This window comes from Diaporthe amygdali (genome assembly GCF_026229845.1).
Source record: "Diaporthe amygdali strain CAA958 chromosome Unknown NODE_50_length_292117_cov_63_955086, whole genome shotgun sequence".
In the NCBI taxonomy this organism is placed as follows: domain Eukaryota; kingdom Fungi; phylum Ascomycota; class Sordariomycetes; order Diaporthales; family Diaporthaceae; genus Diaporthe; species Diaporthe amygdali.
Window position 1 is genome coordinate 121840 of NW_026517070.1, and position 16948 is coordinate 138787.

General features: G+C 54.4%; 6 protein-coding genes across 6 annotated transcripts; 4 read left to right on the forward strand and 2 right to left on the reverse strand.

The window, feature by feature from the left end:
* Positions 1 to 1112: 1112 nt before the first annotated feature.
* Positions 1113 to 3519, forward strand: J7T55_014666 (uncharacterized protein; the record flags this gene model as incomplete). Its single annotated transcript, XM_053134975.1, has 6 exons — positions 1113 to 1419; positions 1589 to 1759; positions 1845 to 2345; positions 2501 to 3034; positions 3164 to 3373; positions 3443 to 3519. 6 exons carry the CDS (start codon positions 1113 to 1115, stop codon positions 3517 to 3519), a joined length of 1800 nt encoding a protein of 599 aa, XP_052987299.1.
* A 1291-nt stretch (positions 3520 to 4810) lies between these two features.
* On the forward strand, positions 4811 to 5963 carry J7T55_014667 (uncharacterized protein; the record flags this gene model as incomplete). The annotated part of the gene is made up of 2 exons (XM_053134976.1): positions 4811 to 4997; positions 5062 to 5963. 2 exons carry the CDS (start codon positions 4811 to 4813, stop codon positions 5961 to 5963), a joined length of 1089 nt encoding a protein of 362 aa, XP_052987300.1.
* Positions 5964 to 6739: 776 nt separating this feature from the next.
* Positions 6740 to 7712, forward strand: J7T55_014668 (uncharacterized protein; the record flags this gene model as incomplete). Its single annotated transcript, XM_053134977.1, has 2 exons — positions 6740 to 7259; positions 7351 to 7712. 2 exons carry the CDS (start codon positions 6740 to 6742, stop codon positions 7710 to 7712), a joined length of 882 nt encoding a protein of 293 aa, XP_052987301.1.
* Positions 7713 to 8053: 341 nt separating this feature from the next.
* On the reverse strand, positions 8054 to 9754 carry J7T55_014669 (uncharacterized protein; the record flags this gene model as incomplete). Its single annotated transcript, XM_053134978.1, has 6 exons — positions 8054 to 8638; positions 8711 to 8919; positions 8999 to 9134; positions 9214 to 9313; positions 9374 to 9501; positions 9575 to 9754. The coding sequence occupies 6 exons, from the start codon at positions 9752 to 9754 to the stop codon at positions 8054 to 8056; spliced, it is 1338 nt and encodes a 445-aa protein (XP_052987302.1).
* A 1762-nt stretch (positions 9755 to 11516) lies between these two features.
* J7T55_014670 (uncharacterized protein) lies at positions 11517 to 13577 on the forward strand (the record flags this gene model as incomplete). Its single annotated transcript, XM_053134979.1, has 6 exons — positions 11517 to 11579; positions 12244 to 12312; positions 12415 to 12533; positions 12707 to 12828; positions 13223 to 13449; positions 13521 to 13577. 6 exons carry the CDS (start codon positions 11517 to 11519, stop codon positions 13575 to 13577), a joined length of 657 nt encoding a protein of 218 aa, XP_052987303.1.
* Positions 13578 to 14191: 614 nt separating this feature from the next.
* On the reverse strand, positions 14192 to 16399 carry J7T55_014671 (uncharacterized protein; the record flags this gene model as incomplete). Its single annotated transcript, XM_053134980.1, has 4 exons — positions 14192 to 15072; positions 15127 to 16000; positions 16069 to 16223; positions 16297 to 16399. The coding sequence occupies 4 exons, from the start codon at positions 16397 to 16399 to the stop codon at positions 14192 to 14194; spliced, it is 2013 nt and encodes a 670-aa protein (XP_052987304.1).
* Positions 16400 to 16948: the final 549 nt, after the last annotated feature.

Genomic DNA, 16948 nt, shown 5'->3' on the forward strand with positions numbered 1-16948 from the left:
TTGGAGTATGATATAGGATAGGCGTTTGTTGAATGGCATGGATAGGCGCCACTTTGAACCAGCGGAATGCATTGTTACGACCCAGGGATACCTAGTTTCTTAGCCTCTGTTTCCCCCCAGAGTTATGTTCATAGGATTGAATTTTAAAACTCAAACAGTCATTCGCACACTTTTCCGAATGCCGTGGAAATCACTACATCGATACATCGAATGATGGACAACCTAGGTCAGATTGTTTAATAGGTATATTCCATCACATGACACCGTTTATATGCCCGACGTGGCATTCGCATCGGCTTCCCACACAGAAGGCATCATCATCGCCTAGTATGCGCCAAGCAGGGTGACAAGGATGAGAATGTGTAATCTGCCGACACCCCGGCCCCGGGAAAACCGCCTTCACTGTTGAGTTGAGAAGTTCAGACGATGGTCCCGCGGCCCGTCAGAATTGCTTGACAGATTGGTGCCCCCGCATTCCTGTCCATGGCATCCTGGGCTTCGAGCTTTAGCCGCTGAGGGCGACAGCTCCCGCTGTAAACGGTTTGTGTTGATCTGTCGCCAGAATGGGAACTGATGCGAATAATAGTGATAAGTGTGCTGGGATGACTCCCCTCGCCTGCCTCTCTGATGGATATTTTCCTTGATTTTCCCTTTTTGCTTGTGACTGAATACGGTAAATGGAGACTGTATTGTGTAGATTGGCCGGCACGGAGTAGGTGCCTGGCAGGTCGTTGGTCTGATGTTCAGACGGCTTCCCTCTCCCCGGTACGGAGTAGGTGGCGGCAGCATTCATCTCTCCCCTTGTTCAGACGGGCTTGTCTGGCCTGGTGTGCAGAGTCCAATGACGCAGTCCCTCGTTGAGATGGCATGTGCATGACCGAAGTTGGATGGAAGTCTGCATGGGATCACAAATTGTATGGACTAAGGTATTCGCGTATATACATATATATCCACCACAATGTCAGCGACGCCTCCCGGGCGCCGGGCTTTGACGGACGAGGTCTGCTGCTGCTCTCTGGCAACCCGAGCGAAGAAGGTTTTGAGATTGTGGTACGCAACGAAAGATAATACTACCTTTTGTCTTCTATAATCATTATCATAATCAAACCGCCATGCACGCCGTCCGCTCACTGCTCATCCTGCTCCCAGCCCTCACCGGCCTGGGCTTCACGGAGACAAAACCCCGGCAGACATCATGGACCGTAGGCCAGCCTGTAACCGTGAGAGCTGGTGCTGTGAGAGGCGCTCCCTCCCGCGTGCGGCCGGACGTCTCTGCGTACCTGGGCATCCCCTTTGCCCAGCCTCCGACCGGTCAGCTGCGCTTCATGCCTCCTGTGGCGGTGACCTCGTTCAGTAATTCCGGAAACTCGAGTACATTCGATGCCTCAAACTTTGGGCCTGACTGCCCAAGCAATCATAGTAAGTAAATTCAGGAAGCTCGAAAGGAGAGGCCTTACAATTCTGCGTGTCTTCAATATGACATTTGTTCTCACGCATGGCAATTCGGCCTTTTCTTGCACATCCTGCGGATACGGCGCTCTTCTTCTTGGCACATAAGGATAGAAGACAATTCACTGACAAGTTCTAGTCCCGACTGATGAGGCCTATATTGGCGGGCCAGCCGGGCAGGCGATTCTCACCGCCGAAGCCCAGACCGGACGGCCGCTGAGCGAGGACTGCCTGTCACTGAACGTGTGGACAAAACCGCAGTCGGGGACGGGTGCACCCAAGGCAGTGTTGTTCTGGATCTTTGGCGGAGGTAAGCCTCCCACCTATAGCATCCCCTTTCTCAGAGTCATCAGAATATTCCGTTCAAAATAGTTTACCATCGTTCGGGTGAGCAGGCTTCTCTATCGGCAACACGGCGTGCGAAATATATGACGGCTCGGTGCTCGCCGACGAGAACGATGTAGTGGTGGTCTCGCCAAACTATCGCGTCAATATCTTCGGCTTCCCGGGTGCCCCTGGCCTGCAGCAGAACGTCGGGCTGCTGGACCAGCGAATGGCTCTCGAATGGACGCGCGACAACATCGCCGCGTTCGGCGGCGACCCATCGCGCATCGCCGTGTTTGGCCAGTCAGCCGGCGGGGCGTCAACTGACTATCTCAACATGATGTACCCGAATGACCCCATCGCCCACGGGTTTATCCCGCAGTCGGGGGTGGCCAGTGGCGCGGTCGGGGGCCTGACCGGGACGCCCGAGAACGGCGCTACAGCGTGGTATAACGTCTCTGCCTCGGCCGGTTGTGGTGGCGAGGAGGCTGGGATGCGGACCGTGGACTGTATGCGTATGAAGACCACGGCTGAGATCCTGGGTGCTGTTAACGAGAATGATTACATTGCAAGTAAGTGATCATAGAAAGACCATCTTCCTCCGCAATGAGCTGTTTTGGGCCCTGGCGTTTCCCTGAACAAGCAGATTTCCAGGCCAACAGCTTGCTAGAGTAATACCCAACAAGAAATTTTTCAACGTTGATGCAATTTGTTGACAATGCCCCAGTCGCCACGGGTTTCGCACCCATTGCAGACGACATATCGGCCCCGACAGCGGCGGTTGACCGCCTCAATGCTGGCAATTTCGCGAAGGTACCAATGCTGGTCGGTAACGTCGACGACGAAGCCAGCTTCGTATGGCCAGTCCTGCTCGCGTATACGTATTTTGACAAGTCAACGGTGAACACGCTCGCGCCGCTGACAAATTTGGTCCGGCCTATCTTTGACATCGTCAACCTCATCGGCTTCACCTGCGGTTCGCGCCAGGCGGCCGGCCTGAGGGCGGACCAGGGCGTTACGACGTACCGGTACCGCTTCTACGGGGGCAACTACACGAACCTCTACATCAATTACGTCGGGTCCGGCTACCACACCGCCGAGCTGCCCGTTGTGTTTGGCACGGCGTCGTGGCTGACGGGGATTCAGGACACGCCTGCGCAGGCGTCCATGGGAGCGTTCATGAGGAACGCCTGGGCTGAGTTCGCCAGAGATCCAGAGAATGGCCTGTCGAATCTGGGGTGGCCCAAGTACAATGAACATGGTGAGTCTATGGTTCATCTGTTGAATGCTCGCTCCTGTGTCTTCGTCGCTTTCCCAGACTCTTCCAACGGAGGCAGTGGCACCAACAATCATCCGAAATGATAGTTGCTAAGCTGTGCCCTATCTTCAGACAACACCCTTGCGCGGCTCGCGTACGAGAGTGACCCGCAGCCGTCCTATATCAACCCGGACGATACCGACACACTCTGCACGCCCATCAATTTCGTGTTGAACAGAGTCACCGGCTCAACCACTACTGTGTTGGGCTGTCTTTACTCGTCCCTCATGTCAATCGTGACGAACGGGACGCAGTCGACGCAAGTGAGGCAGGTTCTGGCCAGTCAGTATCACCCTCCTGATTTGTCCACTCAAGTCTGTCTCCTTGCTGACGATGTTGTCTCTTTTGAAGAGAGCCCCGGACCTTTGACGCCGGCATCTGTCACAGACATCATCATGGGTCTTGTTGGCTTGATGGGGAAGGCCTGATAGTTGTGACAGACTTTGTCCGTTACGAACTGCATGTGACAAAAGGCTCCTCTCGACGGGGCCTTCGCTGTTACCTCTTGATTTTGATACCAGACTCCAGTAAGGTGGTCTGATCCAACTTCAAATTCTCTTCTCTTGTTTTATCATTGAAGTCGTAACGAGATGCAGTGGTGGGTCCAGTGGCTGGACAGTTGGGGAAAAGAGATCCCTACTTCTTGGACAACGCCTTACTCAGCTACATACGTAGGTACTCGAGTAGATAATTTTCAGCACAATTTACCTACTCTCAGGTGGACTTCTGGCAAGCGGTGAAAATATTGCAAAACATTGACCCGACGGAGCACGAGCTGCCCAATCAAGCTCCGTTGAGCAACAATGCTTTGGTTTATGCTTTTAGCCAACCGCACTTCCCGGAGACCAGAGCAATGCAGCCGAGGCAGATCGCCGCCGTGGGTTTCCAAAATTGGGGTTAGGATTTAAGCATCGGGGTTAAGGCCCCCTTATCATAGTTCTGCGCGGTTCTGTGGCACCGCATAACGACCAAGGCCTTCCTTGACTCATTGCAGGTATCAGCGACAATGATATTCGAGCCAATTGCGCAACTGCAAACACGGACCTGAGCCGTGCCACCACGAACGTTGTGGATAGTTTACTAATCCCCAGGAGGGGTCTCAGGGGCACGACGGCGGCACTATCTAAAATCGGCTCTAGCGGCTGGGTCGGGACGGCACTCGAGAAACTTAATGCGACCTGAGGTGGAAAGATCGAGCGGTCGAGGGTGGAGAGCTGGATGGAGACATGTTCAATGCATGTATGGAATGGAGGTTGGGGGTTCGGGCCTGGTGCTAAACGCCGTCCCGTCAACGGCCACAGCGGCCGCTTCCAAATCTTCTACCCAGCCGTCTAGTCCGGAGTAGCACCGGAATTTGCCTGGGCAGGACCTAGCAATAGTCTTTGTTTGTCGGCCTGAGCGGTGCTTGCTAACAAACTGTAGCTCGTTCGACACGGTACGTCATTGACAGGGACAGCGGGAGGTCGGTGTCGATACGGTGACAGGACGATAGCGAGGGCAACAGAGGACAGTTCTGAGAACATAAAAAGCCAAATCGCCCTCATCTTCTCCCATTCAGCGCAAACCGGACTTCATTCTCATCACTCGATCGTCAACCCACGCTTCAACTCTCACAATAGACCTCCATCACCACTCACCCTGATAGCATTCTCATCTCAACTCGCCTCGTCGCCGGGTATCCACTCTCTTCCCACTTGATCTCATAACACACATATCATCATGGCCGCACCAAAGTTCGAGGGATGGCTCGGAAAGGACGAGGAGTCTGTCAATGGCAAGATGGAATGGGGTGCCTTCGAGCCCAAGAAATGGACAGAAGACGACGTCGACATCGAGATCTCCCACTGCGGCGTGTGCGGCTCTGACTTGCACACGCTCAAGTCCGGCTGGTTCCCAACTCCTTACCGTGAGCCAAGACCTTGATCAAGCCACCCGCTTGCCGCGCTTTACTGACTTTACCCCCTTCTTAGCCTGCGTCGTGGGCCATGAGATCGTCGGCACCGCTGTCCGGGTTGGTAAGAACGTTTCGCACGTCAAGAAAGGCGACCGCGTGGGCGTTGGTGCCCAGGCCAGGTCGTGCCTCAAGCCCGACTGCGCGGAGTGCTCCAGCAACCATGAGAGCTACTGCGGCAACGAATCAGTCAACACGTACGGCTCAGTCTACCCCAACGACGAGGGCAAGTCGTATGGTGGCTATGCCGATTATAACAGAACCAATGGCCACTTCGTGATTCCTATCCCAGATGGCCTCGACAGTGCTGATGCTGCACCAATGCTTTGTGGTGGTATCACGGTCTACAGCCCTCTGAAAAACAACGGCTGCGGACCGGGCAAGACTGTTGGCGTGGTCGGCGTGGGCGGTCTGGGCCACTTCGCGGTCCTGTTCGCCAAGGCTCTCGGCGCTGACAAGGTTGTCGGCATCAGCCGCAAAGCAGACAAGAAGGACGACGTGCTGAAGCTTGGGGCCGACGCCTACATCGCCACCGCTGACGACAAGGACTGGGCGCCCAAGAACCGACGCTCGCTGGACCTCATCATCTCCACGGTCTCGAATGCCAACATGCCCTTGTCCGAGTACCTGGGTCTCCTCAAGGTCAAGGGCACCTTCATTCAGGTCGGCGCCCCAGATGGCGGCAACCTCCCACCCGTCAACGCGTTCACGCTCATCGGCAATGGAATCAAGATCGGCGGCAGTGCCATCGGCAGCCCGAACGATATTACTGAGATGCTCCAGCTTGCGGCAGACAAGAAGATCAAGCCATGGGTGCAGGCCAGGCCGCTGAAGGAGGCCAACCAGGTTGTAGTTGATATGGAGGCGGGTAAAGCGAGGTACAGGTATGTGCTGGTCAATGAGAACTTTGAGAAGCACTGAGAGTACTACCTCGGTTGGAAAACAAATAGATTGAAGTTGTCAGTAGATCAAAATTAGGCTTCAGCGGTAAGAAAATGAAGGATTCAAGAATACAGTCCGAAACCATCTCTCACAACTTCCATTGGACCGCCATGTGACACGGATGCGTGGTAGGATCGAGCGGATGAGGGAGGGGAGCATAAAATGGGGTTGAAGCAACTCATGTGGCGAATGTCACGGAGAAGACCAATCCGCAAGTTGGAAATTGATGACAATGTCGACGACTATAGGGAAGAAGATGACTGGAAATCAACCATCTGCGAAGATGACGGGAGGAGAGTGAGAGGAAGAGGTGAGGTTAAAATAAGGATTCTGAGCCATCATATGCAGGCCTGTCCATCAAGGTCCCATCAGCGGGGATACAAGCACAACACCACTAGCCTCCTTGTCGAGCTGCTGACAACCGAACAACCTAGGCCCAGTACCACCCTCTCCTCTCCTCTCCTCACCGTATTCGTCTTCACTAAAGTCAACACCGTTGGTCAATTCATCCGAGACCAGCTGGCTTAATCCTAACCCCCAGGCTGACAGGTAGATTGGCTCACCCAACCGGAGAACACACAAGTAAACACACAGTCAGACACCCAACACAGCGGAAGAGAACCTCGCCAAAACACCACCGCTGCATCTCTGCGGCACAGCAAGGTCCCACTTTACCGACCCCTCCCCCCTCCCCCCTCCCCCTCCCATCCATACACCCGTCACAGACCAACAACGAACACCGGGAATATACAAATATGGCTGCCGCCCTCCGTGACCTAGCAGAGACAGACGTCCGCGAGCCCATCCCGGCAACAGCCCTCCTGGCGGCGCTGCAGACCCCGCCCTTCGTGCTGGTCCCGGGCACCTTCAACACGCGGGACCTGGGCCTCCTCCAGCCAGGCACGGGCATCCGCCCGGGCTTCATCTTCCGCACCGGCGGGCTCGAGGCCCTGGCGCGCTCGGCGGACGGGCAGGCCACGCTGCGCGAGGCCCTGCACGTGCGGCGCATCTTCGACATGCGCTCGCGCGAGGAGCACGCCCGCGCCGCGGACCCGGCGCTCGAGGGCATCGAGGGCGTGTGGCTCGGCGACGAGGGCAACGGCGCCGCGGAGGAGAACCCGATGCTGGACCTGGACTTGTTCGTTGACGGCCAGGGCGAGGGCGGCTACATCGCCATGTATATGGATGTGCTCGACAAGTACAGGGGGACCTTCCGGGAAGTCCTGGCCAGCGTGAGGGACCGGCCGGACGAGGCGATCATGTTCCATTGCACAGGTGAGTGAGTTTCTTAGTTAGCCCTTCCTTGGACGGGCGGTCGGAATGCTGGGTCATATTGGTTGACCCGCGTGCCTTGGCGCGTCGACAGCGGGGAGAGATCGCACAGGTGTGCTGGCGGGCTTGCTGGAGACGCTGGCTGGGTATGATGCCGAGACTGTGCGGACGGACTTCCTGCTGTCGCGGATCGGCACGGAGGTGGCGCGGGAGCACCTCCTCGGGTTTGCCAGGAAGTACAGTAAGGGTAGTGCCGGCAATGGCGACAGCTCGACATCCTTCGACGAGGCCCCTGGGTTCCTCAATCTGGTCAGCTTGCGAGGGGTTTGCTGGGATGCATTTGTCGAGGCTGTCGGCATGAAGTTTGGAGGCTTCGAAGGGTATGCGATCAATGTGCTGGGGTTTTCGGAGGAGGACCTCGCAACGATCAAGAAAAACTTGACCGAACGACCTTGAATATGTGGAACAGTGGCTTACATCTGTCCTAACCTTTGTGAGTTGCACACTGCCTGGCGTTTGATCTGCATAAAGGTGCATTTGTTAAATCAACTGATCTGAGGGGCAGCAACTCGTCTTTGGGACATGGGTTAGGAGAACATTTTTAATATATACGCAGTATAACGTGAAATAACGAACTCCAGAGCTAAGTTATCGGTAGCCTAGGTATATATTCACACTCCAGCAATATACAAGTGCTGAAACACATGCTCTCTTTGGGGTATCTCGTACATTACACTATAGCCAGTTTGGTCCTAACCAAGGCCCAAGGAATCAAACATAAAGACACATAAAACACGTCACCGCCTGTCATACACCGAATCAGGGGGTTCGGGGAAGTCAATCGACTTGGTGGTCCTGCTCGCCTCTTCATCGGCAATCTTATAAACCGCCACGGGCCTGTGTTCCTCCACAATCGTAATGTCAACCATTTTCTGTATGCCCTCAAGCTCGACAACATGCTCGCCCCCCTTAGGTTCCTTGGTACTGCGAGACCGCTTCATCGAGACCTTGCGGCCCAACCTAGCGCCAAACCCGCCCTCGCCGCCGTCGGGCCAGTCCGAAACTATGCGCTCCTGGCTGCTACTCCCCTCAGCCATGGCGAACGTGCCCATCGCGTAGGCATGGGACCCCCTCGCTGCCCCCGAGGAGGACTTGGACTTGTGCGTCGCGGCGTGCGCCTGGCCCTGGCCGGCCCAGATGCTCTTGGGCCGCGAAAGCTTCGTCTTGCCGCTGCTGTTGAAGCTGCCCGTCCGGAGGAAGCTGAAGAACGGCGACAGCCATCGCCTCACTAGCACGAAGATGCACGGCAGGTTTGTCGTCACGATGCCGACGAATGTTTCTCGCACGGCCCAGAAGCTGATGTGGTGAAGATCGTGTGGTGACTGTGGTCAGTCGTGGGTGTCAGCCATACCCAGACTGAAGTGAAGATCGAAGGGGGGGGGGGGGGGACTTACGTAGATGATGTATGTTACCCGCAGTATGCCGGCGATTGTGACGAATATACCGCAGCCGAATAAGGTCGCCAGCGCTATCTTGGTAGGCATGGGCAGCGTCGACTTGAAGAGCATTGGCATTGGTAGCCAGATGATGTAAAGATCGGTAATAATGTTGCACGCCATGAACGTCCACAGGATGGCCGGGGAGGACACAGAGTAGCAGAGCGCTGTAAATGTGTAAGAGCTGGTCAGTCAGTGGCCTAAATTCATCGGTGTCTGGACGTTCGCCCACTGTGGTTCACTCACGTCCTGGGTCCGGATACATCTGCCACCATTTGGTGATTGGGGTGCATGAGACAAAGATAACTATGATCACGATTGCGAAGGTGACGCCAATCATGCCAAAGCCCACGAAAATTCTGTTGCGATATTTTGACCTTTCCTGGGGGAATGTCAGCCGTGAACTCTGCTCATACGGTCTGGGTACCGAAATGGGTAACACGCGTGCAGCAGGATCTCACCATAAGACGTAGGTAGTAGACGCACATCGCAGCCTTGAGTGACCACATAATTACTGCGTACTGTGGCCAAGCAGCAAAATTCGCCTTTGACCCTCTTTCTCTGCCGCCATCTCTTAGCATGTGCATCGTTATGGAGGGCAGGTCTTCTCTGTAAACTCACCTCATGCTGAATTCCACACTGTTCGGGTCCAGAGCTGCACGTTCCTCATCTGTCATGTCGTTATTCGCGAGTCCGCGGCTCACTTTGACAAAAAGATAATTGCTGGCCGTCTCTCCACTATACAGCATCTTTGTGAGAGAGCTTCAGTCAGTTATATCCTCTACACCCCAGCAAACAATCTTCTTGCTCGGCACCACTCACAAGCGCAACCCAAACCAGATAATCATCGGCCTGAAATCTCTTGAACCCAGCCATGTCCCACCTGGCGTACGTCCGCAGGAGGGTGACAGCAATGGCGATCCCAAGAAATATGAACCCATCACGCGTGAACGATCTTGCTTGAGCCGCCTTTTGCACGATTTCATCCGTAGCTGTCGACATCGTTCGGTCGGTTCGGAGACTGCGTCAACCCTGTGGCTCACCCAAGCCAGCTGGAGGACATCGGGGACGGCCTGTATGTCTGTGCTGTCGGAATGATGAACTTCGGCCCGGGTGTCTTCTTTTCTTTGGAACACATATCCCGATGTCTGATAGATTGCGGGACTTCGGCCACGGTCTCGAATTGTTGGAAAGAATAAACGGAGAACTGGGCCGTACAAAGGCGTCCCCAAAAGATATGGTTCATGACTCCCTTTGCATCCGACGGGGCCAGCCCACTGCAAAGGGGCCATCGCTGTTGCAATGGCCGGCGGGCAATATACACCGCGCTGCATTCGCAACCAAGATCCCGGGCTGCATCGCATAGTTCAGCTAGTAAGGCGAGCCAAGACCGGGTATGCGGGATCACCACATTGACTTTCGCACCGCTGGGCATAAGGCTCGACCCGGTGCAACAGCAACCTGACCGTCCATTGCCCAGGATTGCTGCAACATCTAAACATATCTCTGCCCCACCCGCCCTAACCATTGGTCTCAAGAGCGACCGGCCCAAATGACGGGGCACATGGCGGGGCTTGGAATAGAGGCCGACTTGGGACGAAAGAGCCGTGGGATCCAGGCACGCATGATGGGGTCGTCGCGGCCAAGCATCAGGCGAGCAGGCTTGCTCCGCGCGGGCAGCGAGTCAGGATCGCTGTCGGGTCCGCGGTTGCGGGATGATGCTTCCAGGAATTCGGGTCCGGGGCTTCGGCCATTAGAATATCTTGTCTGCTTATTAGGAGGGTCCGTGGGTTAGAGATATAGTTTGGCACCATGATCTCCCGGGAACGAGGTGTGAGCCAGTACGCCTGGACGGCTAACCAACCCGCGGTGTCGTTGCCGGAAGTGGGTGCTGACGAGGCAATGTTGATGCGGTGCCTCCAGGATGTATTTGCCCAGGCCAATCACCCGTTGTAGACGAAATGATGATCACGACCGCTGTGGCAGTGCCATCACTGAATTCAACGGCAGTTCTGCGGGCCTCATGATCTTGCATAGGGCTGAGTCCATGTTGCCCCCGCCTGCCTTGTTTGATGTATTGAGAAAAGGCATGATGATGGTTTGAGGTTGACAATTGCAGATCCCGAAGTCACTATCACCCTGTGCCTGTGGTGATCTTCCTCAAGTTATATGACCCATGGTTCGCCCGACCCACGGTTGGGGAAGGACTGCCATCCAGTGTGCTGAGCCGGCATTCCCTGGCTACCGGGCTGCCGGGTTGCCTAAGTGGTCTCGTGCTGGCACGAAGGTGAGCGTTCTGGGTTTGGTTGACGACTACATTCGACGGGCTGAATCAGAGTTGAACCTAGCTGCAAGCCAGTTTCAAGCCTGTGCTTTAGGTCTTTGTACCAGAGCAGGGGCCTCTAGTCATGCGGGCTCCAGATTTGTCGGGGCCAGAAATTTGAAGATGCACGCGAGACACATTGGGTGCCAGACTGACTTGGACAACAGGATAGGGAATTAATGCCAGGCGTGGCCGTCTTGTCCGCCTTTGAGTGGACTCAGGGGTGAAAAGATTCTGTTCCTGGCTCCTTACCAGGCATCTGGAAACAGTCCCCCTTGCAGGTGGGGCCGTCCCGGGTCGTTGTGAGGACAGCAGCTCCAGTCGATACGAGCATCTTGATGAGCACTCATTACACAGAAGTCAGAACGTGCGACAACAAACAATTTGCCCGACAAATCCGAAGCTCCTCTCGATGTGGTCAAAGAGTATAAACGATACGACATGGTCAGCCTCAAGATTTCTACATGCCCTGAAGTTTACCGACTGCTCAACCCGAAGCTTTCGGTACGTGGACTTATACGGTAATTTTTTGTCCGTAATGTTTTGTCCCTGACAAGAGCACAGACTTTCCGGATCGAACACTCAGATCTAGCTTTCGGATCTCGTCGCCGGCGAAGCTTTGTCCTCAGCACTGCCAAGCAAGCAATCCCACCATACTAGCCAGCCCAGTTCACCTAGACTACTGGCACGGGACCACAGCCTTGGAGGAACCGCTAGGCTACGGTTTCCTGACTGTCTGAACAAGCTGTAGTGAATGATAGGATACGCTCTTTCCTGAGGACAAATGTCCCCAAAGACCGCTGGTCGTTCTAGCCAGAGCGCGGAGGCAGACAAACAGCCCTTTGTCCACTTGGCACAGACATCTAGAAGCTTGCGCCGAGCCTGGGAACTACACAGGAACAGGAGCTTCGTCCATGTGGAAGGAACAATGGCCCAAGCACGTAGGGAAGATAGTGAGCGCGAAGAAAATTACTCAACCCAGCGCATTGCAGTCGACAGCAGACCGTTCCTGATGGTGCAAAAAGCTTCATCAACACATTTTCAAGGAGAAGCGCCTGCTAGTTTCAAGAGAAGCAGCTGTGCGACTTGATGGCCAAAGCAGGCAAGACAATAGAAGAGAGGCATCCGGGACAAGAGAGCTCTCGAGTCATTCTGATGTCTCGCCAAGGACTTCGTTGTGCAGACAAGCAAGTATTTGGCCTACCTGTTCGTCCAGATCACAATTGGCATCACGCTGGTAGGCTTGTTGCTTCATTCCGTCATCTCAGACGGCTGACGCGCTTCTTGTCCTCCATCATAACGCGCTACTGCGACAGAGGAACAACATGCGCGCATGCAGATCCCTTTAGGCCTCCCGGGCGAGAACAACGACATCATTCGCGAGCGGAACCCGGACCGGCCACCGCTCTCTGTCACCGATCTCCTCGATGCGTTCGCGGTTCTGGAAGCGGAAAGAGTGTGCGTGAACGCCCATCTCAAACAGGGAATAATAGAACCCGAGAGAAAGGTGACATCAACAGCCACACCTTGTTGACCCATGGGCATTCAGGCAGTCCAGCCTTGAAGATCAAGGGTCTTGTGCCCCACATTATCCTAACTTCTGCCCAATCACGTATTACACCGTCTGCCAGCAACCCTGCCGATGACGTCGCAAGCCACAGGGTCGCCTTTTGGGTGGCTGACAGTCAACAGTGGGAAAACCTGATTCTCACCCGTCAAGGGAAATTTCCTAGCGCTCCTTTCGTTGCCGTGCGTACGTAGTATGGGCAGGTCAGAGTATCATCTCAGTACCGAAGTAGAGAATGAGCTGAAATCTCCAATAGGCAGTGTCTCACAAATGACCCTTGTTGTGACGAGGAACAACAACACAGCGCAAGGGTATTGTTCTAGGCCCAGCCAGATCTACTGCGCTGACATCACTCCTGAATGGCATCACCGCACGTGTACAATAGACACGCTCACACCCTGGGTGACCGATGATGAAATATCCAAGTAGCAGGCAAAACACAGGTCAACAGTATCAGAGTAATCCGTGTATATAAACATCTCTTTCCCATCCCCACAAACCCTATTCATCCCCCCACACTCCAATCCAATGCACATCAACCATAACAGACGTTCAAGTCCAAGAAGAATTCCCACCTCAGAAGTCTTCACCTCTATCAACCCATTGACCACCAAAAAATCCAAAACAAAACAAGACACCAACAACTCCAAAATGGCCCGCAAGTACGCTTCCCACACCACCACCGAGCGCCGCGGCCTGTTCCGCAGGAAGGTCCACCACCAGAAGCGCCACGCGACCCTGGGCGACAAGATCGCCGGCGGGCTCAAGAAGCTCAAGGGTACTCTGACGAGGAACCCCGCCGTCAAGGTACGTTGCTCTTAGGTGCTTTTCGATCCCCCTTTCGTTTCCACCTGCTAACATGACTTCTTCCCACACAGGCTGCTGGCACTCGCCGCATGCACGGCACTGACGGCCGTGGTAGCCACCGCCACTAAATCCACATGCACTCCCCAGCACGTGAGGAAGCGGTGTTGAGATTAATTCGGAGCGGCTGTACGATATATGTCTGACAACTGGATATTTTTGCAATTTTTCCGGCGAAGCGGAGGAAGGGTGAACAAAGCGAGCACTAGTTACGATACGATACCCACATTCGATAGATATGTAAATGAAGATATCATCACAGTACTTGTGACATTTTCATTCAGTTCCACTGGCGGTTGTAATCTGACATCGTTGCATTACAATCGTTGTTCCATATTCTTCTCTGCTGCTGTGATGTGAGACCTCTATGGTGCCTCTATTAAATTGTGCCAATGCACTAGTCATAGTTACGGGAGTTTGCACACTTCGTCCTCCCTCGCCCTTCTGCATCACATCAGAAGAGCTTGCTCCCAGATTGTCCAGAAACAAGAGCCTGGCGTACTCGAAAACAGAGAAGAGATTGGCCTTTCGTATTTCTCCTAGCAACCAAGCCAAATTCCCTGAAAGCCAAAGTTTTCATATCGTTTCTTCATTCAATACGATGCTTTGTCATGATCTTGCTCGTGGTCGTTTCATCGAGTCTCAGCAAGAGACAGCACATCCGGGTAGTGTTAGTACAGTTATTTTACAAACCCTCCGACACGCTGCCACAACGGTCGCAACGACTACCACGCCCACGGCCTACAATATAGGCAGAAGAGTTCCACTGCAGCTCATCCTCCGTGGTAGAGTCGCCGTGGTTGACAGGCAAGAAGTCTCGAGCAAAAGCCTTCTCCGCGCGAGAGCGAGCACGCTGGCTTACTGGCTGAGGAATACGGCTCCGGGATCTTGCGACCATACCGGAGCCCGAGTCGTGGTTATGATCCTTGCAAAAGTCAGTGTTGCGGCCGGCCGAGCCTTGAAGCCGATTGTTCTTATCGCGAGGTGTGAGAGCGCCGCTATTAGTCGTCGAGGTAGAGATTGGGCTCATGGCAAGCTCGTCAGTGTCCTTGAACACACCGAGGCCAATGCTCTCCTCCATGAATTTGCCATACAGGTCAAGATCTCCCTTGCTGGGAGATGGGTGCTTCTTCCGTCCAACCCTTGGCGATTTTCGCCGGGCCGCTGCTGACATTGACAAATCGGGGGCTCCAGCCAGACGGCCCATTGACCGTGGCACGTGTCGAATGGTAGATCCCGGGGGAAAGGAACTCAGTCTCGTTGTATCGGAAGAACCAATACTCTTCGTGGGCGATCCCGAACCAATCTGCTTTTGATCAACTCCATTTGAAGTGCCGGGTTTGGTTGGGCTATCACGTATGATAGCAAACTTGCGTTGTTTCCAAGGGCTTGTCGCTGGTCCTCCAGAAGAAACCACGACCGTCTCAGTTGCAGAATCCGCAACTATCTGGGTGCCTTTCGAGGGAAATTGGATAGAATTCGAATCTTGACTTCGAACTCTGGGCGTAGAGCAACCAGTCGGAGGCGTCTTCAAAATTGAGTTGTCGCTCGTATCCATGATTCCCTCTGTCAAGAAAGGATCAGTCAATGCAGTGACCAGGCTGTGTGCCCCAGCAGTACCGACAGTCTTGACTGTCTTTAGACAAGCTTCAAACTCGGTTGAGTACTGCTTTGGAGACTCCTCCGAGAAAGGGTCTTCCAGATGCGGACTGCCTTCTACCATCGTGAGCCGCTTTTGAGGCATCGAGAGCTCCGTTGGGGGTTTCTCCGCAGCGGTACTACCTTTCTGCATTTCTGAAATGCAATCCTCGTTCGAGTGACAATTGGTGGATGTGGAAGAAGCCTCAAGATCGGGCAGAGGCAGCCGGGCCAGTGTCAGTCCACCTAGAGGCAGACCATCTTTGATCGGCTTGATGACTTCGTTGCTGGACACAGATAGCAATCTAGTGGCACCATCGCGAGTCTTTTCCTCTTTTCGGATTCCCTGTCTGCCGAAATGCTCCGAAAGTGCACTTGCAAATTTGGCAAAGACCTTGTTCTTCTTGAGACGGGACATTTTCGCGGGGGCGGCAAAGTCGGCGGAGTCCGCGACGCTTCCATACAGGTCATCCGAGACAGCCAAAACAGATGCCAACGGACTGTTGGTCTTATCGACATAAGTTCCGCTCTTTCGGACTGTGGTTTTGCCACGACAGTGGGCCTGGAGTTTTCCGGGAGACAGCGATGGGGACTGCGCGACTCGACGGGTCTCGCGGCCAAGAAGATTTGATGAGCGGAATTTGGGCAAAGGTCGAACCATATCGTCTGGGCTTCGCTTCGGCGATGACCTAGAAAAGTCACGGGTGACGGTTTGGAGGTTGCGCTTCGATGAGATCCGGGGTGGTGTGGCATGCTTGGTGACCTTGTTGTGGGCTTTGACAGGTGATCCAGCGACACTTGAGATTTCTGTGCACGGCATCAAGCCCACAGTTTGGCTGTGAGCAAGCCCCTTGGTCTAAATAGTCTCCGAGTTAGCTGTGACTCTTCTGTCCCCTGATGAGCAGGAATCCTGCACCGGCATACCTTTCTGGTGTCGGCAGATTGGTTCTCATTCTCGATCTCATCAGTGGTCTCCAACAAATCGCTGATGATTCTCTCATCAACCTCGTCGTCGATAGAGCCAGGAGGAGGTCCGTCATCGTGCTGCAGAATTGCAACTGTGACACTGATATCGGAGGCTTGTAAATTGTTAGACAACCCTTGAAGCCGTACGTGTCACCTGGAAAGATCTAGATCGCATCGAATACGCACCTGTTCGAGAAGCGGGGAGGCGGTTGGTAGGGTCATGCACTCTGCCACGGTTTCCAAGGGCAGGAAGCAGAGCTTTCCTCCATTTGCTGCTGTTGGACGACATGCTTGCAGTATGGCAGCCAGTGCCAAATCAACGATGGATGGAGTGCAGGGGAATTGAAGAAAGAGTGACTACCTAGATGAGGAGAGGAGAGCGCAAATGCGAGGTCGGTCCAAAAATCGAAGGAGGGGCAGGCCTCGTGGGGCACATGAATATGTTTGGGGCGGAAGTTTGTGTTTTTTTGTTGTTGCCCAGGCGAAACCTGGCAGGAGTGAGCTGATCTTGCTGCGACGGCGCGCTTGCAGACCTAAAAGTCTACAAGGCGAGGATGCTCAGCTTAAGCAGCCTCTGGGCAATGGACAAGCGAGGATGCTTGAGGGGCTCTTTTTGAGAGGCCGAAGTTGGTCGAGTTGGAAAACTTCATCAGATCATCTGCAGACTTTGACGCAAGAAAGCCAGTGTGAAGTGCTTAGGTGGGAGAGAGTGGTGGTCTCGTTGAGGGGTGTGCCAAGGAGGCAGGCAGCTCATGAGCTTGCTGGGCACCAAGATGGGCAACGAAAACAGAAGCTCCTGGGAAAGCCGTGTTTCTTGGTCGTATTTGACCAGAGGGCA